At 39.7% G+C, this 27,603-nt stretch overlaps 1 protein-coding gene across 4 annotated transcripts; it reads left to right on the top strand.

Annotated features, from left to right (window-relative positions):
* CWF19L1 (CWF19 like cell cycle control factor 1) lies at positions 1–26,779 on the top strand. Of its 4 annotated transcripts, none has more exons than XM_079793807.1 (14): positions 1–94; positions 3,665–3,749; positions 4,701–4,779; positions 5,280–5,381; positions 7,826–8,040; positions 10,158–10,276; positions 14,561–14,645; positions 15,775–15,915; positions 16,699–16,810; positions 17,759–17,838; positions 21,464–21,673; positions 22,488–22,607; positions 23,048–23,145; positions 26,349–26,779. In XM_079793807.1, the coding sequence occupies exons 1-14, from the start codon at positions 72–74 to the stop codon at positions 26,491–26,493; spliced, it is 1,614 nt and encodes a 537-aa protein (XP_079649933.1). In that variant the 5' UTR covers positions 1–71; the 3' UTR covers positions 26,494–26,779. The 4 variants fall into 4 exon arrangements, with proteins under 4 accessions (XP_079649933.1, XP_079649934.1, XP_079649935.1 ...); XM_079793808.1 differs by having other exon boundaries at positions 41–94; positions 4,717–4,779; XM_079793809.1 differs by having other exon boundaries at positions 45–121; positions 4,717–4,779.
* Positions 26,780–27,603: the final 824 nt, after the last annotated feature.

Here is a 27,603-nt window from a genome sequence, read left to right as displayed (position 1 = left end):
CATTTTCCGGAGGAGAGCGGGTGCCGGGTCCTGGGTGGTGGTGGCGGCCCCAGCCCGGGCTTTGGGGACCGATGGCCCAGAAACCGCTGCGCCTGTGAGTGACCCTGAATCGGAAGCCTCTGTGCGTGTGCGTGTGCGTGTGCGTGTGCGTGTGCGCGGCTGCCTGCGGCGGTGGGGTGGGCTCAGACGGGAAGGGAAGACTGAGAGGCGGGGATGGGAGCGAGGCAGCTAGCAATGGGAGCTCCTGTCACATCTTTGCGAGTTGGGAGCTCCGATCCCATCTTCGTCCGGCGGGGCGGCCTCTTTCCCCCGCGGTTTCGCTTCCAGGCGGGGACTGTTGGCGATAGTCGCCGAGAGCAGCGTCCTCGGGCCTCTTCCTGGTGAGGCCACTCCGGCCTCTGACGCCTCATTTACCCCTTTCCTCCCGCACCCCCGTTACTAAGCCAGGATGTCTGGGTTTGCGGCCGGGGGAGGGGCCCTGGGCCGAGGTGGGTGGATGGATAGGTACCCTGCCCTGGCTCACTTTCTGAGGGAGGTGGAGGGGGCGGGAGGCTGGGACCATAAAGAGAGGACTTCCATTCATCCGCTCACTCAGCCCATATTTACTGAGCAATTGCAGTGTGCCAGGCACTGCACTAGGACGGATGGAGTGACTGCCGTAATGGAACGCATAGTGAAGAGAAACAGACGGACAGTAATCAGTGAATCCAGATACATGCAAAGTTAAGGTAGTGGTCAATGTCAGGAAGAAAAGGTTCACAGTTCCGGGAGGGTGTATAATAGGAGTATTTGGCTTAATGTGAGGGATAGGAGAAGTGAGGATTGAGCCTTAATGGTTTTGTCTTTATCCTAAGGAAGAAAGTCATTGAACTGTTTAAGAACCACTTGGCATGATCAAATTTTCATTTTGGAAAGTGATTCTAGTTGCTATGTGGAGAACAAATTAGAGCCAAAATAGAGGACAGCAGCTAGGATTAGATAGAGCGACAGCAGGAGAAAAGTGCAGGGATTCATGGCTTATGGAGGAGATGCAATAACCGAGTTTAAGAAGGAGTCAGCACTCTTGGGGTCCTAGATTTTTTTTTCTTTCTTCAGTGGGCTAGGAGACACTGGGAACGGGCTCACACGAGGAGATGATGAATTTTGAGGTTCCTATGATGTACAAACTGAACCATGGCTCTCCCAGAAATAATTACAATTCCATGTGACTGCTACCATGATAGAGGAAGTGCAGGGTCTTGTGGCAGCACCAAGAATTGGTAACTGATAGGGACCAGAGGGCTCCCGAGAAGAGGTGTTGCTCAGAAGGGAAAAATGCTTCGTAGGTTATTACAGAGCTTGCTTTGGATTTCTGAAGTTTTGAGAGTGACTTTCTGACCTGGTCAGGAAGACTGTAGAGATGTGCCAGGATTTGAAGCATGAGAAAAATTTAGACTCAGGCTGGGTAGGGTGGGACTAATAGGAGAACTAACCATCCCAGGGAATGGCAGAGGGAGAGAGTGATCAGATTGACAGTAGGGAAGGTTTCTGTTAGGGAAACTTGGAGAAGTCTCTAGGAAGAGAGATGAGGGACTTGTGGAAGGCCGTGGCTCTGCACGCAGTGGAGTTCTCTTGACGTTTCTTGAGGAAAGAACATTAAACTGTTGGCTGTATGTAGGATGGATGGGAAGAAGATCAGGCATTAGAAGAAATGTAAGGGTATTCTCTACTTTGTATCCAATACCAGATTCATTATATTTCTCTGCTGCCCCTGCCATATCACAGGACTCTCAGTGGCTCAGCCTTGCAGTTGTCCTCCATTCTTCCTTCTCCCCCATTTCCCATGCTACTTCTCCACTTCAAATTGTGTTTAGGTCCTCAGAATTCTAAATTTCCCATCTGTTTCTCTCTTCCCCATCTTCATTTAACATTGCCCTTTACACTGGTAATTTTCTCCAGACCATCTTTCACTCTGTTACTGAAAAGATCTTTCTAAAACAGATATGCTTATGTCACTACCCAGCTTGAAATGTTTGGTGATGCCCTAGCTGGTTTGGCTCGGTAGATAGAGCATCAGCCTGCAGACTGAAGGGTCCCAGGTTCGATTCTGGTCAAGGGCATGTACCTTGGTTGCGGGCACATCCCCAGTTGCGGGGGGTGGGGGTGGGGAGGGTGGTGGTGGTGCAGGAGGCAGCTGATCAATGTTTCTCTCTCATTGATGTTTCTAACTCTCTATTCCTCTCCCTTCCTCTCTGTAAAAAACAAAAATCAATAAAATATATTAAAAAAAATGTTTGGTGATGTGGACAGTAAAAGCACAACAGAAAGAGATAATGACAAAACAATAAGAAATATATTTCAAGATATGTTAAGACATTCATAAAATATGAGAAGTGGTGCCAAAACCGGTTTGGCTCGGTGGATAGAGCGTCGGCCTGCGGACTGAAAGGTCCCAGGTTCGATTCCGGTCAAGGGCATGTACCCTGGTTGCGGACACATCCCCAGTAGGGGGCGTGCAGGAGGCAGGTGATCGATGTTTCTCTCTCGATGTTTCTAACTCTCTATCCCTCTCTCTTCCTCTCTGTAAAAAATCAATAAAATTTATTTAAAAAAAATATGAGAAGTGGGAAAACCATGTAAATCAGAATTATGAAAATTCAGAAATGATATGATAGAACAAGTTAGTTCACAACTTAGGGCCAGTCTGCCTTACAAACCTTAGCTCTTGCCACTTTCTACCTCCCTGCCCCATAGCACTTTACACATACTTCCTATTGTAGTCTCCCCCCCTTTTTTTATTCCTCACCTGAGGATACATTTCTATAGAAATTTAGAGAGATAGAAACATCTATGTGAGAGATAAACATCAGTCGGTTACCTTCTACACACATCCCGACTCAGGATTGAACCCACAACCTGGGTATGTGCCCTGACTGGGAATCGAACCTTCTACCTGTTGGTGTATTTGATGATGCTCCAACCAACTGAGTCACACCAGCCAGGGCTGTTGAAGCCCTTTTTATACAGGGTGAGTATGTGAAACACAGTTTATTTTTGTATTGTTATTTATTAATTATTGTAGTTTCCATACAGACAGCTGTAAGCCTACTTTTGATCCACCCTGTGTAAATTTATGACTACGAGAGTATCTTCCCTTCCCTGATTGTAAACTCTGAGGTTTGAACTGTCTTACCCCTCTTTGTACTCCTAATACGTTCTTAGCATAGGACTTGGCATATTGCATTTAGCATATTATAGGTGTTCAGTATGTATTTATTGAATGGATGATTCAAGCTCTGGACCAAGATAATGACAATGGAAATAAAAAGGACAGGATGGATGTGTAAGATGTTTTGAAAAAGGGATTGATGAGACTTGATGATTGGAGGGGAGATTTTTGATTCTTAGTGACCAGGTTGGTGAATGGCCGATGCACAATATTTGGGAAGTGCGGAGAAGTTGGTTCAATTTTGGAGGAAAAGATAAGGTAAACTTTAGGTAGGGTGAGTTGAAGGTGTTGGTGAGACTTTTAGGTGAAGTTGCCCCTGGTCAGTAATAGTTCACATGCACTGAACCTGTCAGGTAGCCTCAGGAAGACTTGATCACATGTCTGTGTGATCGAGGAAGACCTGGCAGGCCTGTTCATGTTGCCTGAATTGCCTTAATGTTTATCTCTTGTTTGCAGCTTGGCTTGTGGAGATGTTGAAGGAAAGTTTGATGTTTTATTCAATCGAGTTCGAGCAATTCAGAAGAAAAGTGGAAACTTTGACGTAAGATGTTTCCTTTTTCTGAATTTAATTTTACTGTCAACATACAAAAATAAAGTATGGGCTCCTTTATTCATTTCTTGATTTAACACATACTCCTTTTTTTGTTAGATTGGGTACCTTTTGTGAGCATAGAAACTTAGTAGCTGCAGAGCAGTGGGGGAAGGAGACCTGTTTACCTTTTTATACTTTTAAAATTTCAATCTTACTTTATTAATGTACACAAATGTGAAAACAGACTAGCAGAACATCCCTAAATGATTCTTTTTTCCTTTATATTGAATTTATTAACAGAATTATACAGGTTTCAGGTATACAATTTCACAACACATCATCTGTAAACTGTATTGTGTGTTTACCACCCCAAGTGAGGTCTCCATCCATCACCATTTATCTCCCTGACCTAAGTAATTCTAACCACTGGGTTGGGAAGCACAGATGTATTTCATGAGCATATGGTGTAGATTAAGTCAGATAACATGAGCAAGTGCTTCACAAACCAAAGAGCCTTAAATGTTATGTGTGGTTGCCAACTAGACTGTAAACTCCTGGAGTACAGGAGAGTATTCTAGGTATGGGGATTATATGCTCATTGGGTTAAAGGTTGAGTAAAGACAACAGGCAGCACACATGTTTTTTATGCCCTGTATTTCTCAAGGTGTCTAATATTTAAAGTTTTATTTTTCACAGAGGATTCTTCAAGGTTGATTTCTCCATCTTTCCTTGGACCCCCTCTTCCCCATTCCCAACTTGAATTTGACAGTCAGTAAGACAAAATGTTGTAATTTATACAACTGTTACTAAAGAATTATGTATTGAAATTCTGCAAGTTGATTAAGGAAAAAAAACTGGTTTGAGACCATTACTTAGGATAATTAGCTGAGTAATGTTACTATCAATTATGTACCATTTGATATAAAAAAAACTCATATCTGTTTAAAAAACTCATTTTAGCTGCTGTTGTGTATAGGAAATTTCTTTGGCTCCACTCCAGATGCTGAATGGGAGGAGTATAAAACTGGCATCAAAAAAGGTATAGAAATTCTTTTTATTTATCAAATGATTTCTAACAAAGTTTCAAGACTACACAGTCTTTTTTGGGTTGTTTTCACAAATGTTAGTTACTTAAGAAACTCCCTTTGAGCTCTGTATTGAGCTGATTCACATTTGGAATTAGTTCCAGAAAAATCATTTCTTTTTTAAGTAGGCAAGAATTGAATAAATGAAATCGTATGTGTTCTTTCCTTTTTTCCAGTATCAGTGTGGGTTTTTTTTTTAAAGCTTTTTAGGGACTACTTTTTCCTAATTATACATTGACCATCCTCTTTAATATATCACTTCATCATCCTAGTGATACCATTTAATAATCAGGCCACAAGGCTGGGTGTAGGATATGCTAACTGGTGATCATATTCCACATGTAGGATTGCAGACTCTGTACTTTTGCTATGATTATTTTTCCTATGTGGAAGCATTGCTCAAGTTCCAAAGCAGATCTGGTAACTATGGTGTCATGTCTGTTTCTCTCACTAGCTCCTATTCAGACATACGTGCTAGGTGCCAATAACCAGGAAACAGTAAAATATTTCCAAGATGCTGATGGGTGTGAATTAGCTGAGAACATTACTTACCTGGGTAAGTTGATATTTTTTGTGTTTGTAGTGAACATAATAAAGTCTTCTAGGAAATTTGTGGCTAGATTCTTCTGCCATTACTGCCAGACAGAATGGGGATCACGGGGGTTCTTTCCCAAAGTCTGTGTCTATACCCTTAAGACTATAGTAATTACAGGAATGTTGGGAGAGGTAAGGGTATTAGCTAGTTCAGACCTTTGTGGTCTGTTCCACCTCCCTCAAATCATGTGTTCCCATAACCAAATACATACTCTTTCAGCCAAACAGAGGAATAAATTACTTGACTATGTATAGAGTATTTAAAGTATAGATTATGTTTAAAATCTATGTATGTGGTCTCACCATATAACATACAGCTTACTTAATAGATTCCTGCCTAGCTATAGCTCTAGGTCTCACTGAGCTTTTTGAAACTGAAGTTTTTAGTGCCGATCCTTGGGTTTTTCACTTCCTGTGTCCTTTTTCTGGTTCCAGGTCCACTCTTCAGTTCCAGCTTAAAGTTGTTTCCTCCCACTCCCCTGCATCTCATTTAGTGGCTTTCTCAGTGTCTGGCCATTTTGTTTTCTCTTCACTTGTCAGTTCACAACCTCTTGGATCATTCAGCTCATTTCCCCCCCTAAAATAGCTCAATGCTCTTCACATTTTCTCTTTCTTGGTCTCTCATTTCTCTTCCACATTTTCTCTGTTGTAAATACCCTTCGTCTCCCTCCCCACCATAATCCATCTTGGCCTTTATTTGATTCCCTACATCTGACTATGGCCCTCCTGAATCTCATCTTGTTTCAACCATATTGAGATTATTTTAGGCAAAAAATTGAGGAACAGATTTTTATTTGTTGTTTTTAATCATCATTGTGAGAAATACATTTTGAGATCCTTTTGTTGTAGCTCTTACTGTGGGCCTGACTTATGGCAGTTCTCACTGTAGTTATTAGATTTGGGTTAAGACCACTGCTGAACATATTTATGACAGCCATTTTACCATATGAAGTTAGTGCCAAGAGTGGAAAGAGCAGCTGAGGTATTTAGGTTATTTCTGTGGAAGAGAATTTTTGAGATCCAGTAGGCGGAGCAAACAATGAACTTAATAGTGAGCATGTGATACTGAACTTGAAGTGCTGGCAGAACATCCAACTTATAGTGGGACGTGATTTTTCTTGAGTTTATAAATGAGGTCAGTGTTGGAGAGTATAGGTTTTGGGCAGCTGGTCCCACAAAGATGAGCAATAAAGCTGAGAAGAGGATCAAATTGTTAAGTAAGAAATATGAGAAAGGAAGCAGGCAGATGGTAGTATCTTGTGGTTTGGGGCATATATCTTCACCTAGAAGGCAGGCAGAGGTGAAAGTAATTACAGGTGTGTTGGGAGAGGTAAAGATATTATCTTTCATGGGGTAAGTGAAGAGAGAATAGTTCAGGAGTAGAGACAATTGGTGATTAGTGACCTTTAAGAGAATGGTGGGAGAGGGAAACTAGATTGCAGTCGGTTAAGCAGCTAATTAAGAGGTAAAGCACTTAGGACGGACTACTCTTTTGAAAAATGTGAAACTGAAGAGGAAAAGGTTTCTTTATCAGTTAGCATGTGTATTTATTAATTAGTATGTCTTTATTAGTATGTATATTAGTATGTTTAATATTCTGTTTCCTGAATGGAAAGAGCCAGTTGAGAAGAAGAGACTTAGTAGATGAAAGGAAGGTGAAAACTGATGGAGCAAGGTCTTAAAGGCACAACCAAGGAAGAAAGTTAGAAGAGTCGCTAATTTTTCCCAAATAGCTGCTCTTTTGAAACGTTTTCCTTCAATTGGCAGCTGCTGCCTGCATGAAGAGTACATCTGTTCTATTTTAAAAAAAATATATTTTATTGATTTTTTAGAGAGGAAGGGAGAGGGATAGAGAGCTAGAAACATCGATGAGAGAGAAACATCGACCAGCTGCCTCCTGCACACCCCCTACGGGGGATGTGCCCGCAACCAATGTACATGCCCTTGACCGGAATCGAACCTGGGACCTTTCAGTCCGCAGACCGACGCTCTATCCACTGAGCCAAACCGGTTTCGGCGATCTGTTCTAGATTATACCTTCCTCAGAACTGCAGATATCTTTTTCTTTTTATCACCTCTCATTATGTCCAGGTGTCTGGCTTTCTTTTAATCTATGCAGAATCTCCAGTAGAAGGCAGAAAGCCTTTTGCTTCCCACCTTTTTTCATTAGCACCTGGGGTAAACAGACTGACCAGTGGGCTCCAGCAGCTGGTCTCCCTGAACAGGGGTACGTTGTAGCCGTCCGACACAGAGGCCTAGCAGCCAGAAGGGCCGCTAGGGCTTTACAGTAGACACACAAAGGCAGGGAGGTAGCAGAATCGTGGCGTGGGGAGAGAGATTTATCCCCGTAATGACATTTCATTTTGCAGTTTTGACTAAAACTTGTCCATTTTTCTTTGAACCCAGGGCGGAAAGGTGTCTTCACTGGAACCTCGGGGCTGCAGATTGTGTACCTCAGTGGGACAGAGTCCTTAAATGAGCCAGTCCCAGGTTACAGTTTTAGTCCCAAGGATGTCTCTTCCCTGAGAACAATGCTGTGTTCGACACCCCAGTTTAAGGGTGTTGATATCTTGCTCACATCCCCATGGCCCAAGTATGTGGGGAACTTTGGGAATTCTTCTGTGAGTAGTGCTTGTTCAGTTGGAATTTCTAAAAGCAAATGGCACTGGCTTAATTTGGGCTTTTTCTGTTCTTTATATTGTTTTAACTCTTAATATAATCTCTTAATATGACTCTTAATTTTTTTGTGAATTTTTTCATGATACTTAAAGCTATATTAACTGACCAAAGCAAAAGTCGATCTTATGAAAGTTTGATTCACAGTTGAGATTGCTGAAATCTTAATTATAAATGAATGGTTCTTTAAATTATATTCTCTGCTTCAGGTGCCCTCTTTCAGGCTTCCTCTTATTTTGTTTTGAGGGTTCACTAATTTTCAATGAAAAGATTTATAACAAGTGGCAGCTCAGCAGTTGTCTTTTCTTCCCTTCCATTCCAGGTTATAGCTTTTTGGCTATCAAAATATTTTTTTAGATGGAATCATTATGGATCAAAGGTAGTGATCTGAAGACCTAAAGATAGGAAAAGATGTGTTAAAAACTTAGTACTTCTCTAAAGTGAAAGCTTTTAAAATTTATTCTATTTTATTTTATGTGAAAGCTTTAATGTTGGGATGCACTGGAGCTCACCATAGCATTTTTGTAAGCAGTCTAAAAGAGGGTGTACATTGGGTTGGTGAATGACAGCTACCGGGAAATACTGTATTGGTGGAAATCAGCCTAAGGAAGACCCGGAAGGTTGTGTGTGAGGACAGAAATGATCAGCTGAGCTTCAGTGAAGGGAAATGATCCAGAAAAGGGTCTTGTCGAGCACTCTCTGCCACTTTAGCTCAATGGGTCTATGACCAAAAAGGCCAACAAGATACCAGGTATTGTCAGGAAGGATGCTGAAAGGCAGAAGGACAATGCTCTCTTCCCCTTCCACAAATCCAGGGCTATTCTCCTGGAATTCAAGGGGCAGTGCTGATTGCAGCATAGAGAAGATACAGCGAAGCGAGGGAGGATCCAGAGGACTATTAAGCTGATGATAGAAGGGAGAAAGACATGTGTGATGCTCTGTAAGGAAGGAGAAGAAAGAGGCTCCTTCATTTTTGGGGTGCTAACCAAGATTTTGATTCAAGTTTATAAATAACCACACAAGATACTTACAGGGAAGAAAATGTAGTTCACCAGTCCCTAAGATACCACAGCTAACCTCAAGGCCAATTCCCTGCCCCTCAGTAGAAACCTGAAGGAAGCAAGCATCAAACAACAGGGAGTTCTTGCTTTACTTAGTGGAAAATTAACTTTGGTGACTGATTTCCAGCTAATATCTCCACATTATGGATGAGAGATCACATAATTTGTTATTATTTGAAGCTAGGGATTTTCTGGGAACGAGTCTAACTTTTGGCAGACTTTATAACTATGGCATGATGTGCTCTTCCACAAACTACACATTCCTTAACTGAAGCAAAATAAAGGATTGCATGCTTATATGATGAAGTCCTTGAATATTTCATCCCAAGTATTCTCTAAGTTCTAGGGGGTTCTGAAAGCTAGCTTTAGTTCTATTTTGTGAATTGACTAACTATCTGCATTGTCATAACTATAGGTGCACAACAAAGCAAATCATAGAAGTATAGTCTGTGGACTTAAGACAGAGAGCTTACTTTCCAAAAAAGATTTTTTGTTTTTAATCCTCACTCGATATTTTTCCATTGATTTTTAGAGAGAGAGTGGAGGGGAGGGATGAGGGGGAGAGGAAGAAACATTGATTGTTTGCTACCCACACATCCTGACCCAGGCCAGGGATCGAGCCTGCCACCAAGATATATGCCCTTGACCAGGAATTGAACCCTGACCGTTTGGTCCATGGGCTGATGCTTTACCCACTGAGCCACATCGGCCAGGCCCCCAAAATATTTTAAGACGTTTAATAAACCCTGTTTTGGGTATTAGTCTGGAGAACTTGCTTTTTAACCTCTAGCTTCCAGCAGTTGTTTCTGTTTCTGCATTCATAGTAACTCAGTTCCATTTGTATGTTTGAGATTTCATTGACTTCCATAGTATGGAATTTACTATGCAAATTCTACTGCCCACATTTGTATCCACGTACAAATTTCAAAGTGTCTTGTTATTTCTTTGCATTTCTTGGTTACTCTTAGGTCTGTTAAGATGACTGAATTTCTGTTTACTAGGGAGAAGTGGATACCAAAAAATGTGGCTCTGCTTTGGTCTCCAGTCTTGCCACAGGCTTGAAACCAAGATACCATTTTGCTGCTTTGGAAAAGACCTATTACGAGAGGCTTCCATATCGGTGAGTAGCATTTCATTCTTTTTGACTTTTTGAAGAATTTACCTTGGATCTTTTCTGTTAACTTCTCATGTTCATTTCAGCCTTATAACATCTTGGGGGTTTTTAGTTACTCGGGCACTGAATGAGTGACTCTCAAAGTATTCAACTTTTCTGAGTTTGTTTCCTAATTTTAAACATAAGGGATTGCACTTTATAGAGCCCTTTAAAGGTCTGAGGGTCTGAAATAACAATGTTGTGTAATCATCATAGCTTGATGTAACAGTAATTCCTATTTTGATCAGGTCAAACTGTACTCTTTGTATAATCTTAATCTCAGTATATCACTTTAGAAGTATTTCAATTTGAGAATCAAGAACTTGCTTCAATTTATTTATGCTTTTAGTTTGAGTTTAAAGGTGAAAATTTTTAAGGATGTATTGCAGAGAAAATAAGCCCATTGATTTATAAGTGGTAGAGCTAAGTAAAGTTAACTCTGAATCATCTTCACTGTAGGCATGGGTAATCCCTAAAATAATTTTTTACACAAAAGTAATATACGTATATGTTGTTGAAAGTTCAAAAAATAGAGCTGAGTGAAAAGAAGAAAATAACCTGCCTTTTCCCAGAGTAGCACAGCATAAGACATAACCATGGGTAATACAGGTTTTTGTATTATATCTCCATATTTGCATTCCTCTGTGAATATACTAAAAATTATTAAATTGTATACTTTAAATAATATAGTATTTTAATTAAATCTTAATAAAACTTAATTTTTTTAGCCAGAGTTGTAACAAAAACCCATATAATTATCATAATACAAATACTAATATAGCTAAATCTCCACTAACATTTGCACCTAGAATTATGTCAGTCCATGCTTTGCATCCCTGTATTCCTTTGAGGAGCTATTATGATTAAAAACACCATTCAGGGGTAGCATTCTGCATCAATCATTTTTTTATTTTTTTAATATATTTTATTGATTTTTTACAGAGAGGAAGAGAGAGGGATAGAGAGTTAGAAACATCAATGATAGAGAAACATCGATCAGCTGCCTCTTGCACACCCCCCACTGGGGATGTGCCCGCAACCAAGGTACATGCCCCTGACCGGAATCGAACCTGGGACCTTTCAGTCCGCAGGCCGACGCTCTATCCACTGAGCCAAACCGGTTTCGGCTTTTTATTAATATATTTTTATTGATTTCAGGGAGGAAGCGAAAGGGAGAGAGATAGAAACGGCAATGATGAAAGAGAATCACTGATTGGCTGCCTCCTGCACTCCCCCTACTGGGGACTGAGCCCGCATCTCAGGCATGTGCCCTGACCAGGAATTGAACCTGTGACCTCCTGGTTCCTAGGTTGACACTCAACCACTGAGCCATGCTGGCCCGTCTGCATCAGTCATTTTTATTTTAAAGTAATGAGGGAAACATCTTCCCAACTTTTTTATATGTACTTGCAGTTTGCCTGTGGTATTAGTTTTCTATTGCTACTATAACAAATTACCACAAACTTTATAGCTTAAAACAATACAATTATTATCATACAGTCCTATAGGTCAGAAGTTTGACACAGGTCTCTTTGGGCTAAAATCAAGTGTTGACCAAGTTGTATTCGTTTCTAGAGGCCCTAGTGGGAGTCTGTTTCCTTGCCTTTTTCAGCTTCTAGAGGCCACCTACCTACACTCCTTGGCTCATGGCCCCTTTGCTCCATCTTATAAAGCCAGCAACTCTGGTTGAATCCTTCTTACTACTCTTACCTGGTTCAGCAGCCACTTCCCTCTGACTCTTTTCTGCTTCCCTCTTCTACTGTTAAGGGCCTTTGTGGTTATGTTGGGTCTACCCAGCTTATCCAGGATCATCTTCCTATGTTAAGGCCAGTTGATTAGCAAGTTATTAAATCTATCTGTCATCTTAATTTCCCTTTGCTATGTAAGCTAATATTCACAGGTTATGGGATTAGGACATTGACACCTTTGGGGGCCACTATTTTGCATACTACACCTGGATAGCTTAACAGTGGAAAGTATTAGCAGTTCTTGAGCTCACTGCACTACGTCCACTAAAAAAATACATTTCTCAGGATATTTCTTAATGTCTTCATGTATTTTTAAAGCTTCCATTTAATTATGAGTAAACTTGTTCTAATCATTTAAAATAGTTGGAGAAAGTTGCATATGAAATAGCATGACTTTCACCTTAAACTGACATCATTCCCATTTATCAATTATGAATGTACTTATTAAAAAAAAAAGTTGTAGCAGACAGACTATATTTTGGTTTATTTCTTTCAATAATGTGAATATGAAACATGTATTTATGGATTTATTTATATAAAACTAGAGTCCCGGTGTGCGAAATTCGTGCAGGGGTAGGGTCCATAGGCCTGGCTGGCGATCAGGGCCGACCTGCAGGGCGATTGAGGGGCCCTGCTCGCACCCACCTGGCTGGCCTGGCACTGCCTGCTCGCTGGCCCTGCCCCCCCGCCACCAATGCCAGTTGGGGCCTGCGGGTTGGGGGCAGCTCCTGCGTTGAGCGGCTGCCCCCTGGTGGTCAGTGTGCGTCATAGCGACCGGTCGTTCTGCCGTTCGGTCAATTTGCATATTAGGGTTTTATATAGATAGATGGTATACTAGATTTTTTTTTTTTATGTTTTAAATGGGAATTTTATTTCTGATATTATTTTCTTTTGAAGCAAGGTTCTATTTCTTCCATGAAGAAATAAAAATAAATACAGCATTTTAGTAATTGAAGTTAAACTTGCTTTATACTCCTTGATTTAAACCCAGGAATATCTTTTTTAAATGCTTAAAGGTACATTTAAATACTTAAAAAATCAATACAAAATTTTGAAACATTATTACTCAAACATTCACTGGAGAAGTGCTTTACAATGTCTTATTGATGTAATTTTTAAAATCCCGAAGATATACTGCTTCATAGCATGTATTAATCTCTGCTAGAATAAATAGAATAAGCCTCCCAGATAAAATACAGCATAACTTTTATTTTATAATTACAACTCTTTTCCCATTGATTGGCTCCAGAGAACACCTTTCAAGAATCTGATGAAATTAGTGTAATTAGATATTAGAAGAGTAGATGACTGTTTTCAATCTAAATTTGGTTAACATGAATCATGGATTCTACTTCTAAAAATCAGATGAACAACATTAGCCTCACAGCAATCTAGGAACTAGCTAAAACAACACTGATAGTTAGTGCAGTTTTTTTTTCTTTTGTTTTGTTTTTAATATTTATTGATGGGATTAAAAAAGGGACTCTATTTTTAATGGATATGCATACAATTCATATCCTTGGGATAAGAATAACTACATTGTCATTTCTAAGTCCCCCACAATGCATATAAGGCTTTGGTATACTAACTAGATTTTTAATATATATATATATTTTTATTGATTTCAGAGAGGAAGAGAACCAGAGAGAGAGAGATAGAAATATCAATGATGAGAATCATTGATTGGCCGCCTCCTGCACACCCCCTACTGGGGACCAAGCCTGCAACCCGGGCATGTGCCCTTGACTGGAATTGAACCCAGGACCATTCAGTCCGCAGGCCGAAGCTCTATCCACTGAACCAAACCATCTAGGACTGCTATACCAGATTTTTAAATAAAATTACATTTTTTGACAGATTCAGGAAATTTCTGAGGCATGAGGAAAGTAAAGAACTCTCAGTATTGGCATCTATATTAATAGTCAATTAACTCACTAAAAATAAAAAATATGTATAATGCCATAACTTTTTAAAAAATTAAAAATAATAAATTGCTTAATGTAGAATGCTTATAAATATAGAAAAGCTAAAAAAATATTTTGGTATATGCGATTCCCATATTTTTTCTATGAAAAATAGACATTCATGTGTTTTTATATTTTGTCTAGGAAAATGAAATGATCCTATATATTACTATTTGAAACATGTTTTTTTCCACTTAAAACTCATTTCCTTTTGATTTTCATTATAGCTTTTTATTACACTAGAGAGAATAGTATAATGAACCCTCCTATACCTATCACGTAGTTTTATCAATTATCAACCTTTTTCTAATTTGACAACTCTTTTAAAACCAAAAGTTGGAGTTTTATGCTTTTTAGATTTGTGATGTTATTCTTCCCCAACAGCCCTGGGAGGTAGGAGTGATTTTCCTGTTAGATGGACAGGTAACATCTGAGATTATGTTATTGGTTGTGATGGACTTAGGACTCTTTTCATGGCCCCAGGGAGTCTACATATTTTAAGTTTTTTGGTAACCTTTCATCTCTCTAATATATTATAGAAACCACATCGTTCTGCAGGAAAATGCGCAGCATGCCACCAGGTTCATAGCACTGGCAAATGTTGGAAATCCAGAAAAGAAAAAGGTAAAGATTTTAGTATTTGTTGGTAATAATCATTGTCTGCCTGATAAATGTCTCTCTTTCCCTGTTTAGCTTTCATGTCTTCTCTCCTCCCCAATCGCAGTGTCCCAGCACCTCAGTAACTATAACATGCCATATGCAGTGTACATGCAAAAGATAAGCGAATATATATTTTGTCTTTTCCATAACATCTTAAGCTTTTAAGCCCAGTGCATTCTTACCAAGTTTAGATAGCTAAAATTTTTTGCTGCCTTATAAAGACCAAGTATCATTCATAGTATTTTCAGTCTATTGCTTTACTCTCAGGGATGTGTTAGCCTCAGCCCTAAGCAACTCATACTTCTGCGCAGTTATTGAGAACTTTATTGAGACTATCAGTCAGAGAATATGCACATTTTTAAATTTGGGAGGCATTATTAAATTCACCTCAAAATTTTGTTCCCATTTACACCTCAGCAGCAGTGTATGAGTTTGTTTGCTATCCACATTCTTACTGGGTAGTGCCACATTTTTATTAGTTTTTGCCATTCTGATAGATGAAGATGGTGTATCATTGTTAATTAGAGTTCCGTGATCAGTAGTGAGGCTAAGCATCTATTCCTATCTCATCTAAAGTTCTCAATAACTGTGCAGTTAGTCTGAAATTCTAGGTATCCGTATGAATATTTACCTCTTTGCTACTAAGAGAATGTATCAGCATATACAGCAGAAATGGTGTAATGTCAGAGCGAACACTAATTTGTCCAATTTAGTTTTCGTTAGAAAAAAGAATGGCAGTGCCATGGTTCTGTTGACGAAGAACACAAAGATTCAGGACTTAGAGACAGAAGCAGTATGTCTTCCAAGTTTATGGAGCAAATCCTGCTGGGCTTTGTAGTGATGGTGGTTTTGTGTAAGGGCGGGGACTTTGACTTGTTGCTCATTACTTGTCAGCCCTTGGTTAGCCCTGCAGAGATCACTGAATTGGCATTTGATTTACTAAGTATTCTCCTAGCCACAGATGGATCAATTGCTGCTTTTCAAATTTTAGTTAGTTTCAGAAGCCTCTGTGAAATCTTCACAATAAAATAGATTGACTACATTTGGATGAACAGTATTTCCCTTAATGTTATTATGTTGTTTTTCTCCAAAGTATCTTTACGCATTCAGCATCGTCCCCATGAAACTAATGGATGCAGCAGAACTGGTAAAACAGCCTCCAGATGTCACTGAAAACCCTTACAGGAAATGCGGGAAGGAAGCATCCATAGGAAAGCAAATTCCTGCCCCTGAGGTATGTTCTGATTGAGAGGCGGCATTTTCTGGACAGGATTTCCCCTTACTTGTGTTATAGTTTAATTTATAAGATAAGTTTAATCCTTAGAATTGAAATTTTCATTTCCTGTTGGGAAATCATGGTGGTGTTTAGAAAGCTTTAGCTTTTAAGTAAGCTCAGTGTTGTTGTTGTTGTTTTAATTTGAGCTTAACTTTCCATAGTTTAACTTTTTTTTTTAAATCTAGTTGATTATCTATTCTTAACTTTTTAGGCAAGGATCCAACAACTGCTTGGTAGCAATGTAATTCGTGACTTTATGAGTGCTAGGAGGTAAATAAGATTCAATATGAAGAAATTTCTAAATAGCAAACTCTCCTGAAATTAATTTCTCCTCACTACAGCAAGGAATGTCAAATGAGAGGAAAATTAGTATGCTTTCTCAGACATTTTTTCTTTATGAGCAACCTTATCTTTTTAATTAAATCTCAATTAGAGTTCTTTGACCTGGGGAGTGTAGGACTGCATTGAGAGAGAAAGGGAAAGGAATTAGGATGAGTTCATATTGTTTTAGGCAAGAATTGCTCTATAACTTGGATTTTAACTTGCCTTTCCAAAGTGATGGATTTGGTGGCAGCTGGGATAAATGCTGAGAAATATGACTGAGTCCAGACACTTCTCTAGAATAGGCAGAAAGGGCTGGGAGAAAAGGTAGACATTACATGGCAGGAATATTCCTTTGTATGTGAATAGTTGGCACTTGTCTATAAATAACATATACTTTTCTACCTTTGGCCATTCCAGGAAGAGTCAGCCTGTCAGTTTTTCTTTGATTTAAATGAAAGGCAGGGAAGGAAGCGTTCATCTACAGGCAGAGATAGCAAGTCTCCTCACCCAAAGCAGCCTCGCAAACCTCGTGAGTACCTCAGTTCCGGAGGTCTCCTCTGTGAGCAATAATTGTTATTGTGGGTCTTGTTTGGGGAGCAGCATTGCTAAGAGAGCCTCTTCTGGCAAAGGAAACTGTATAACGAGTCATTAGGACCAATAATAAAAAATGAAATAATGCAAAAATGGCATGACTTTGAGGCTGAGACTGTTCCTATGAGAACTATGGAAACTGCTCCTTTCCTTCATGTCTGTAAAACATGAGCTAAAGAGCCTATAAAAACTAATGTAGGTTCATAAAATAATAAGATAATCAAAATGATAAAAGAGACTTTAAGGCTGTTTGAGATCCTCTTTTTATTGCTTTAAAATTTTTTTTAAGTATGTTTTTATTGACTTTAGAGGGAGGGAGAGGGATAGAAAGGTAGAAACGTTGATGAGAAACATCGATTGGCCCCTTCCTGCATGCTCCCAGCAGGCATGTGCCCTGACTGGGAATTGAACCTGTGAACTCTTGGTTTGTGGGTCAATGCTCAACCACTGAGCCATACCGGCCAGGTGAGATCCTTTTTATCCACCCCCTCATTTCAAAGATGAAGAAGCTGACCTTGGGAAAGCTTAGTGCCCAGGGTCATGTGGCTAGCTAGTGGCAAAGGTGGGGCTAAAATTGGGGTTCCTGACACCCAGTTCAATGTTCTTTCATTGCAGCCTGTTTCCAGTCACATGCTTCTTTAGTCAATATGTGGTTATCAATTATGGATTACCTACCTGTGGAATGGTTACAAATTCAGAATTTTTGTCATAGAGGTTGTTTCATCGATAGTGGTGATGGGGTAGTGGTCATAGTGGGAGCACAACAGGCCCAGCCCATTGTGGCAGTGCTGAATACCAGTCTTTGCAGGATATAAAGATCAGACAAGGGTGGTTATATGCTGGAGTGTTTGGACCACAGTAACATTCGGCTTTCTTCCGCATAAAGCTCAGCCTCTAGGACCCTGCTGGTTTTGTCTCGCCAGCCCCGAAGTGGAGAAGCATTTGGTAGTCAACATTGGCACACACGTAAGTTACTTTCTTGGATCTTTTACAGAGAAGGCGACATCTGTTTGTTTTGTATCACTTTATTGAGTCCATAAACATATTGTAAAATTTACCCACTTTAAGTGTACAATTCAACATTTTTTAGTAAGCTTACCAAGTTGTGCAACCATCACGTAATACAGTTTTAGAACATGTCCATCACTCCAGGAAGATCCCACATGCCCATTTACAGTACAGTTAATCCCCATTTCCACCTCATCCCCAGGCAAACACTAGTCTAGTTTCTGTTTCCATGGGTGTACCTTTCCTGGACAGTTCATACAAATGGAATCATAGAATATGTGATCTTTGTGTCTGGCTTCTTAGCATAATATTCTTGAGGCTCATCCATGTTGTAGCATTGATCAGTATTCCTTTTCAAATAGTATCCCATTGTATACTACATTTGGTCTATATATTTGTTAATAGATTGATATTTGGGTTGTTTGCACTTTATGGCTATTAGGAATAATGCTGCTGTGAACATGTGCAGGCATGTGTGGACATTTGTATTCATTTCTTTTGGAGAGACACCCAGGAATGGAATTTATATTTAACCTTTTAAGAAACTGCCAAACTATTTTCCAAAAAGACTATACCATCTTAGATTCCCACCAGCAAAATATTTTCTCACATCCTTGCCAACATTTGTTATTGTTTGTCTTTTTTTATTATAGCAGTTCTCTTGGGGTTTTGTAGTGCCAGTTGCACAAGGTTGCTCCCCACCTTCCTCCCTCTCTGATAAATAGGTATGGATCTCCTATATACTTTTCAAACTCTATTTTTATTCCATACTACTAAAAAGTGGTAAATTCTCAATGTTGTCTAGTAGTAGAGGCTATAGCTTCCTAATGACAGGAATCTCCATATCCACATTCCTGGCGTGGGCATCTGGGAACCCTAGTAATACTTATAAGGTTGCTTGGTGAGTACTGAATCAGACTATGACCTTAAAGATAATGTTACTTAGGCTGTGGAAAACGCTAATGAAGTATGTGTGCCTCATCCTATTTCACATTTCCCCAGTTCCTTGTCCTTGGGCAGGGCTCCATTAGGTATTGAATAATACCAGTCTTTGACCCTCATTTCACTGGGAACCATATAGACCATTATCCCTTTCACCTGCTTTGAATGAAAAAAGCTTATTTTCAGGGTTATAGTTACACCCTTGTCACGCCTGACTAGAATTGGCTGTTTCCTGAGGCTCCTGAAAGAAATATTTACAAAGCATTTGTTAATGTGTGGTGCTTCTGCAGACAGATACTTTCATCTGTTTTCCATTAATTTATTCTAATTTTGGTTTCTGAATGTGATCTTTTCCTCAACTTAATCCTGACAATCTGAGGGCCCTTTATTGTGGCCTCCTATAGACAGACAGACTAGAATCTCAATTTCGTCTTACACTTTAAGCTACATCCCTTTCCTGCCTTTGTTGTTTCAGACTGAATAGTCCCAGTCTTTTACATTTAATTTTTATGTCTTTAGTATTAGCACGCTCCTCTCTCTAGGGGGAGCATTGATGGGGTCAAAGCCTGTGACACCATTGGACCATGGAGCCTGTGGATGAACCCGTCGGTGAGAAGAGCAAACTTGAAAAGCTCTCGCTTTTTACAAGAATGCCCTTCCTCTTTGGATTAGTTTATGACATTCTTCTCTCCCTCACACATTGAATGATAAGGCAGGCTTGACACTGCTTTTCTATTTTGGAGGCTTCATTAGGCTCAAAATGCATGCAGGGAAAAAGAGATTTGTAATGTTAACTTAGGGGATAATTGAGGAAACCTGTTTGTTTTTCATCTGGGCTTGAAGGCAGAAGGGGCAAAAAGCATCCTATGCCTTGATTGTGGCCCTGCACCCCAAGTCGGAGGCCACATGAGGATTCTAGCACCTACCTAGTAATCAAGTCTACACTTACCTATACTGTCCTTTGTCTGGTGGGAACCTCTTGGGAACCTTTGGTGACCTTTGGTGTCTGGCAGAGGGTTTGCAATAATCTCCTTTCATTACTTTTCCCCTCTGGCTTTCTGTCTTTGCCATGCCTTCCTCAAGAAACACACATACACTTATGCTAATGGCCCATGGCCACAACTGGTAAAAGGAGGGGAAGCTGCGAAAAGTCCAAAATAACTCCTTCAAAGTCCATACATTTTGCTATGGGGGAAGCATTCATTTAGGTCCTGGTTATACATCTGAGATACATTCAGAGATAATTCAGTATAGAACAGAGTAGAAGGTGAGAGTTTGAAAAGGAGGAAGGAGATTGGGCAAGTATTAAACTATTCACAAGAACTGGAAGGTACTGCATTGGGGGTTGGTAGTTAGTGTAAACTAGAAAGCTTCAGTAGCCTCAATTCACATCACAATATAAAAACTGTTATTTATGACAGTGACCCTTTGATATAAAGAAAAGTCTAGAAGATTCAGGCTTCTGGAGTAAGTAAGCTTTAAAAAGAACCATAAGCACTAATGCATTTTCTTAATTTTTACAATAACCGCTATTGTAAAAATTAAGAAAATGCATTAGTGCTTATGAGGTTTTGATGAATTTTAGTCATCTGGAAAGTTAACTGTAGATGTACTCAATTCTCTATGCCAAGTAGATCAAGGATGATCATACTTTAGTTTGTTTCCACTACCTATACTGTCATTCTATTGGACTTTCTCAGTAAATGAAAAATAAATGACTCCTACCTTCAGCCTTAACTTTGAACCCGCCACACTAAAAGTATACTTTGGATTGTTCTTTCTAAAGCTCTGGTACCTCCATTTGCCTGCATTGGTATGCATTGGCTTTTCTCTATTCACTGTGTTGTTTTCCTTTCAAAGAATGAGTGTAGAGAGGTCTTAGATGTTTTGGTTTTGACAGATATATTTTTAGTTGCTTTTTAGCTGCCAGCATCCATTGTTGGAACAATAGTTTTCTACCTTTTTGGATGCACTTGACTTTGAAGTTTCTCATTCTTCCTCCAACCCATTAGGTCATGTTTGCTTTCATTTTGTAGAGGTTAGTCAGCAGCTTAAGGCTGTAGGACATTGGATGCTAATCATGTCATCTGAGCTCTTTTTGTGAGCCTGGGCGTGTATTTGCGGTAGGATGGATGTTACTGTGAGGAGAGTGGTCATTTGAAAGCAGAAGTGGGCGGGCTCTTTCTGTGGCGGAAGGTAACAGTAACTGAAAAAGTACCTTATGTTTTTACGTTTGGAGCCTGGAAAGGAAAACCAACTGTTCGTTCTGGTCCTTTTGGGCTCTGGTGTGTTTGAAGCCAAAAGTCTGTTTGTGTGCTGCTCATTTGCCCCCAATTCATTTGATATTTGCATAGAAATTTGTTGCATCCAATCTCATTCTTCAGTAGGTACTTGGAACATTATTGTTGTAATCTCTAAAATCAGATTTTTAAAAGTTGGAGAATTTCTATTAATAGCCTCTTGAGCTGTTTTTCCACCCCCCCCCCCCCCCCAGGCTCACTCTTTGTATCGGCTTTCTCCCTGAAGAACCATACATGCAGTATTGATTTCTCCCTGAAGAACCATACATGCAGTATTGATTTCTCCCTGAAGAATCATACATGCAGTATTGATTTCTCACTTCTGTGTGCTTCATCTGCAGTGCTACCTTGCTCTGGCCAAAGGAGGCTTATCTGATGATCATGTCCTTATCCTGCCTATTGGACACTACCAGTCAGTGGTGGAGCTTTCAGCAGAGGTGGTGGAAGAGGTGGAGAAGTATAAGGCTACATTGAGAAAGTTTTTTAAGAGTCGAGGGAAACGATGTATTCTATTTGAGAGAAATTATAAGAGCCATCACCTCCAGCTACAGGTAGGTGGTCTCTGCCCCAGAACTTGGAAGGACCATATGGGGGCCTAGATATTGATAAATATTTAAGTAATGCTAATTTTAATAATTATTTTGATTAATATTTAAATATTTGATTTCAATGTAAAACTAAATATTTTATATTTAAAATTTTAACATGAATTTTCATATTAATATTTAGGTAATGTTCATTTAAAAGGTTAAAGAGTCTCTGGTGATAACTCCAGAGAATTCACAGGGAAGTGCATGGTCAGTATAAGTGAACTGCACAGACAGTAAGTACCTTGTTTAGAAAAGGAATGGGTATTTGAGGAAGGTTCCAAGAAAAATCTGGGCCTTGATAGGTAGAGTTTGGAAGAGGTTAGGTATTTTATGTGAAGCCTAACGTGAGTGACTGCTCAGAGGTAGGAAACAGTCTCAGAGCCTGTTGGGCTAGCAGCTCAGTCATTTGGAGATTGTTATGGATAATTTGTTTGTAGTTGTGGTGGTTTTCTTTCTGGCACATTTGTTAAGTTTTCAAATGGGCCTGACTCTGCCACATATATTATATAGGAGCTGGGAAAGGCTTGATGACAAAGAGATCTCTCTCTAGCCTTTCCTGCATCAGAGACTGGCTCCCACATGTGCAGGCTATCTCATAAGTTTAAGTCCTTACAGACAGGCTGACATGGACCTGTCTGGCCTGAGGAGAATCTCTGCTGAGGGGTGTTTCTCCACCCCTGTGATGGATTTGCTATTTCTCAGGAACTGCAGGAGGCATGACCTCTCTGGGACCTGTATGAAAACTTTTTCCTATCCGCCCCCACCCCCACCCCAGGTCGTTCCTGTGCCACTCAGCCGCTGTGCTACTGATGACATTAAAGACGCCTTCATTACCCAGGCACAAGAGCAACAGATAGAGCTGTTGGAAATCCCAGAGCACTCTGACATCAAGCAGGTAAAACAGAAGGGCAAGGTGATGTTCAGGGAGAAGTGAAAACCTGGTTTCTGACACTCTGAGCCTGAGGTACCATCAAGGCATTCCAAAAAGGTTAAAGACAGGTGACAATTTGGAACAAGAGCTTGGAGAATTGATTAGACTGGAGACAAATATGGCAGTACAGCCATGCCTCAGTGCTTTCCTGGGAAAAACAAGAAACGAGAAACTTCCTAAGGCAGGAACTTAGAAAGATGAGTGCCACTGGGAGGGTCTTGCAATATCTGCTAGTTTGGCTTTTTAAACTCAAGTTCCACTGAATGACTTGGGATCTATAGCTGCTTACATCCTTTGTACTTCTAGACTGAATTCTTTGCCAAATTAAAACTTCCAAGAGATGAGCCAGGTTTTCGATTTTTAAAGCACTATTGTATGTCCTCATGCAACTCTGTTTACTTTAGATTGCACAGCCAGGAGCAGCATATTTTTATGTTGAACTTGACACAGGAGAGAAGCTTTTCCACAGAATTAAAAAGAATTTTCCTTTGCAGTTTGGAAGGTTTGTATAGTTTTCTTATTTTATTTTTTTCACAGTAATACTTTTTTTAAATAAGGTATTATATGTGTTCATATCTTACCATTAAGTTTTCTTATTTTAAATGTATTTTCACTAGACCTACTCTGAACAAAGTAGTGGGCTGCATGGACAGTTAAATAAAAAGCCAAATAAGAAAGAATTCTTGCCCCAAGGAAGTAATAGTCTTAGAGCAAGTCAGATATTTACATATATGACAGTAATGTGAAAAGTACCTTTTAGGAACAATGTATTTCAGAAATTCAGAGACAGTGAGCTCATGTCTAATAGGTGAAAGGCTTCATGAAAGGGTTGAGGCTGAGACTGAGAGAGAGATTGAGAGGGTAAACTTTGGACTGTCAAAATTCTAGCCTGAGGGAATAAATGCCTCCATTAATTGAACACATGCTCTGGGTCAGGCATTGTGCCAAGAACTTTACATGCATTGTCTCATTTAATCTTCCCAATTCTGTAAGGTAGGTAGTGGCATCTCAGTTTACCACTATGGAAAATGAGGCTTTAGAGCAGTACCCAACAGACTTTCTACATAATGGAAATACTTTGCAAATCTGCACTGCCCTATGTAGTAATCACTAGCCACAAGTGGCCACTGAGCACTTGAAATGTGGCTAATGTGACTGAGGAACTGCATTTTTAATTTAATTTAAATTAATTGGGATTAAAATTTAAATGTCTGTATTTGAGTACTGGCTCCTATAATGGACAGCATGGCTCTAGAGTGGTTAGTAGCTTGTCCATGGTCACTGGTAGGTTCAAATCCAGGCCTGTTGGACCACAAAATATGAGGTCTTAACCTCATTATTCTGTACTGTCCTGAAGGTTGGGATGGGACTTCATTTCTTCTCATATCAAGGTAGAACATGACTGCAAAATCATACAGTGAGTGGTATGAATTAGACAAAGACTAAAGACAGGAATTTGCTGACCAGAAGATATGGAGTATTGAGAGGAGTCGAAAATGTGAAGAACAGATTATCTGATGCTGGTATCTGATTTGCAGCTGTTTTCCTTCCCTAATTAAAACTGAGCTTTGAGTCAACCTTGAGCCCTCTTGGTCTAATTTGGAAAGCCTCCAAGAGATTGCCACCATTGGAAAAGTCCAGTAAATGTAATTGTCTGCATTTTCAAAAAGATAATTGACTAATAAACAAGTATGTTAAAAGCTTCAAACATTTGACATTATCTTTTTGCTGTTGCCTCAGCAACAGATGCATATGTGGACAGTGATGACATAGGTACATGATGGCAGATACAGGCACATAAGCCTACAAGAGAGATTTTCTAATTTTACGCTCATGGTAGTTGTATGGAGTATTTTAAAAAATGCAAACTTACAGTTATATAGCATTTTATAGTTAAAAAATATTTATGAAAACACATTTTCCCCCTATCTACCTATCTATCTATCTATCTATCTATCTATCTATCTAAAAGGCTAATATGCTAAGTGTCCGTCTTGGTAATGACGCCACATAGCAACGCCCAGCTTCCTCTCCCTAGTGACTAGCCTCCTTGCAGTTTCTTCAGCCCAGGAACATGACTTGCTTTATAGCCAGGTGGAAACATTTTACACTTTAATCAAATGTCTGTGAAGCATTTTCCCATGCCTCATCTCATTTGATCCTCACAGAAGTCCTGGAGTAGGTAGATAGGAGACTCAGTGGAATCCTATTTTCTTTTCATTAGCTGGAAAATGGAGATTTAGAAAGCTTAGAAACTTTCTGAAAAGAAGTAAGAAATGGTGGACCTTAAAATGAATTCAGGTTTTCTCACTGCGCAGAATATAGTCAAACACTGCTGCAGTTAAATACTTTACCGTTTGTTCTCCCTGTGTGATCTATAATAATAATAATCTGGCTTGTGTTGATATTTACTGCTGTGTTGCTGACAATTACCTGAAAGAGAAGTTGGGGTGCTTCACTGGGCTGGAAAAAGTTTAGTTAAATCAGAAAGCAGGTCTAATTAAGCAAGTTATTCTATATATATATAAGGCTAAGTTGATTTGCACATGCGCGATACATATAAAGCTCTCGCTGGCATCAATCGCACGGTGTGTTTCCATCTGTCATTGTCGATTGTGAATTTGGTTGACACTTCTATTATAGAGAAAGGGTGAATAGCAATATTAACATTTTTCTTCTAATTAATTTCCTTTCAGTGTGCACGAATTCGTGCACCGAGCCACTAGTTGTACAATAAAGCTGGTTCTATATTAATTTTACAGATGAAGAAGTAGGTTCAAGGTTTGCATAGGCAGGTAGAAATTATGCTCACGTCCTTTGAACATAATTAGAAGATTCATGTGATTTGTTTTCAGCTCTTCTATTTATTGTAGCTTCAAAGTGAAAAATAAACCATATAAATGCACAAATACCAAGTTATTCTAATATAGCAAAATAAATAAAAATAAATATAAAGCAGTGGCAATTAAAAGCTATCTTGTATATGTGTCTGAAAGTAATTATTTTTTAATTCTAAGAACCAAGACAAATTGTTGTGGGTTTTTTTGTTTGTTTGTTTTATTGAGCCTGTGCTATTGTGCCTATGTAGGCTTGCATCCTCTAAAAGGAGACATAAAGTCAGAGTGGGTTATGGTACTAGGTGCTTGACTCTGCAGCATGCCCTTAGCAAACTCATGGTCTAATTCAGATGACAAAACTAGAGTTTAAGGCTGGATGTAATAATCACAGCTAGTTTGGTGCTTTGATTGTGTTATCTCTATACCTCACAAAACCCTTATTTTGCATTTCATAGGTGAGAAAATCAAGACTCAGGGATGAAATAATTTGTTCAAGTCATAGACAGCAAGTGGCAGAACTAGGAATGGATTGTCTCTGATATTTCTGGCACCAGGGTCTGCCCTCATTCTCCTGTGCCATGTTGCTTCTCTAAGTACCAATGAATGTAGTACCAAGTTGTTCAGAGAAGTAAATGGGATTTGAGGGGTTAAGAATGAGGTAGGACCTGAGCTGGTCACTTAAAATGGGTAAGATTTTGACAGAATGGCAGAGATGGCACTCAGGACAAGAGAAAATGGTATGAGTAAAGTCAGAGGAATTTGCATGCCTTCTTTGGGTGATGCTGAGGAAAGCTCTCCGGCAGGAGAGGAGGGGGGCAGGGGTGGTTTAAATTGATTCTATTATGACTTCTTTGTGCTCTTTTTGCAGGGAGGTCCTGGCAAGTGAAGCCATCCTTAATATTCCTGACAAGTCTGACTGGAGGCAGTGTCAGATCAGCAAGGAAGAGGAGGAGACCCTGGCTCGCCGCTTCCGCAAAGACTTTGAGCCTTTTGACTTCACTGTGGATGACTAAGCAAAGGGACAGGCACTTTATGAACTTCACAGGAAGTAGTAGCAGCCTGTGTTTTAAAGAAACTAGTCTCCCATGGGGACTGTTTCCCTGCCTCTTTTTGGTGCATTCCCATGGAACCTGTCTGCAGCAAGAGGCCTAAGATGGAATATTTTTCAGAAAAAGTCACATTTGAGGATGAAAATTTATGTTAAAAAACATGTTTGTCATCCAGCTCCAAGTACAGCTTTTGTTTATCAATATTTTCAAAAACACTGAAATTATCAAGTAAAATCCAGATACTTTTCTATGCTTGGGAGGTACCTTATCCTGATGTTATCTATAACCATTGAAATGAAGTAGGGTGTGTGTCTAATAGGAGGAATCAGGGCTTTAGGCCCAGCTGTTATCCCAGGATCTCACAGGTGGCTTCTCCCTAAGCAACTTAGGACGGAGAAGGGACCCAGGGCCTTTGCCATTTTTCTTATAGCATTCATTTTATTGATATAAAAAAGCTTATTCAGTCTTACAGCATATACTTGATGGCTATATGCCAGGCATTTTTCTAAGCTCTAGGAGTATAGCCATGTCCTAACATGGTCTCTGTTGTCCCAGAATTTATAGTCTAATTAGGAAGATAAAGAACAGATTTAAGAAGAGTTCTACTTTAGATATGTTGAGTTTGTGTTTTTTTTAAAATATATTTTATTGATTTTTTACAGAGAGGAAGGGAGAGGGATAGAGAGTTAGAAACATCGATGAGAGAGAAACATCGATCAGCTGCCTCCTGCACGTCCCCTACTGGGGATGTGCCCGCAACCAAGGTACATGCCCTTGACCGGAATCGAACCCGGGACCCTTCAGTCCGCAGGCCGATGCTCTATCCACTGAGCCACACCGGTTAGGGCGAGTTTTGGTGTGCTGTTAGATAGTTATAAACTCATGGAGATCTAGATTGGTGATAGGGCTTTGGGGCTCATCAGGGTATTGGCCACAAGTGAAATGATGAGAATGGATGAAAATAAGATATAGTGAATATAGTCCTAAGCTGGAAGTAGAGTGACCCAACAAGTATATGGAGAAGAAGCAGAGATAGACTTTACAGGAGAATGCCATATCTTGAAAGCCAAAAGA

The sequence above is a fragment of the Cnephaeus nilssonii genome, assembly GCF_951640355.1.
Source record: "Cnephaeus nilssonii genome assembly, chromosome: 16".
Lineage (NCBI taxonomy): Eukaryota > Metazoa > Chordata > Mammalia > Chiroptera > Vespertilionidae > Cnephaeus > Cnephaeus nilssonii.
This window is presented reverse-complemented; position numbering and strand designations above follow the sequence as displayed.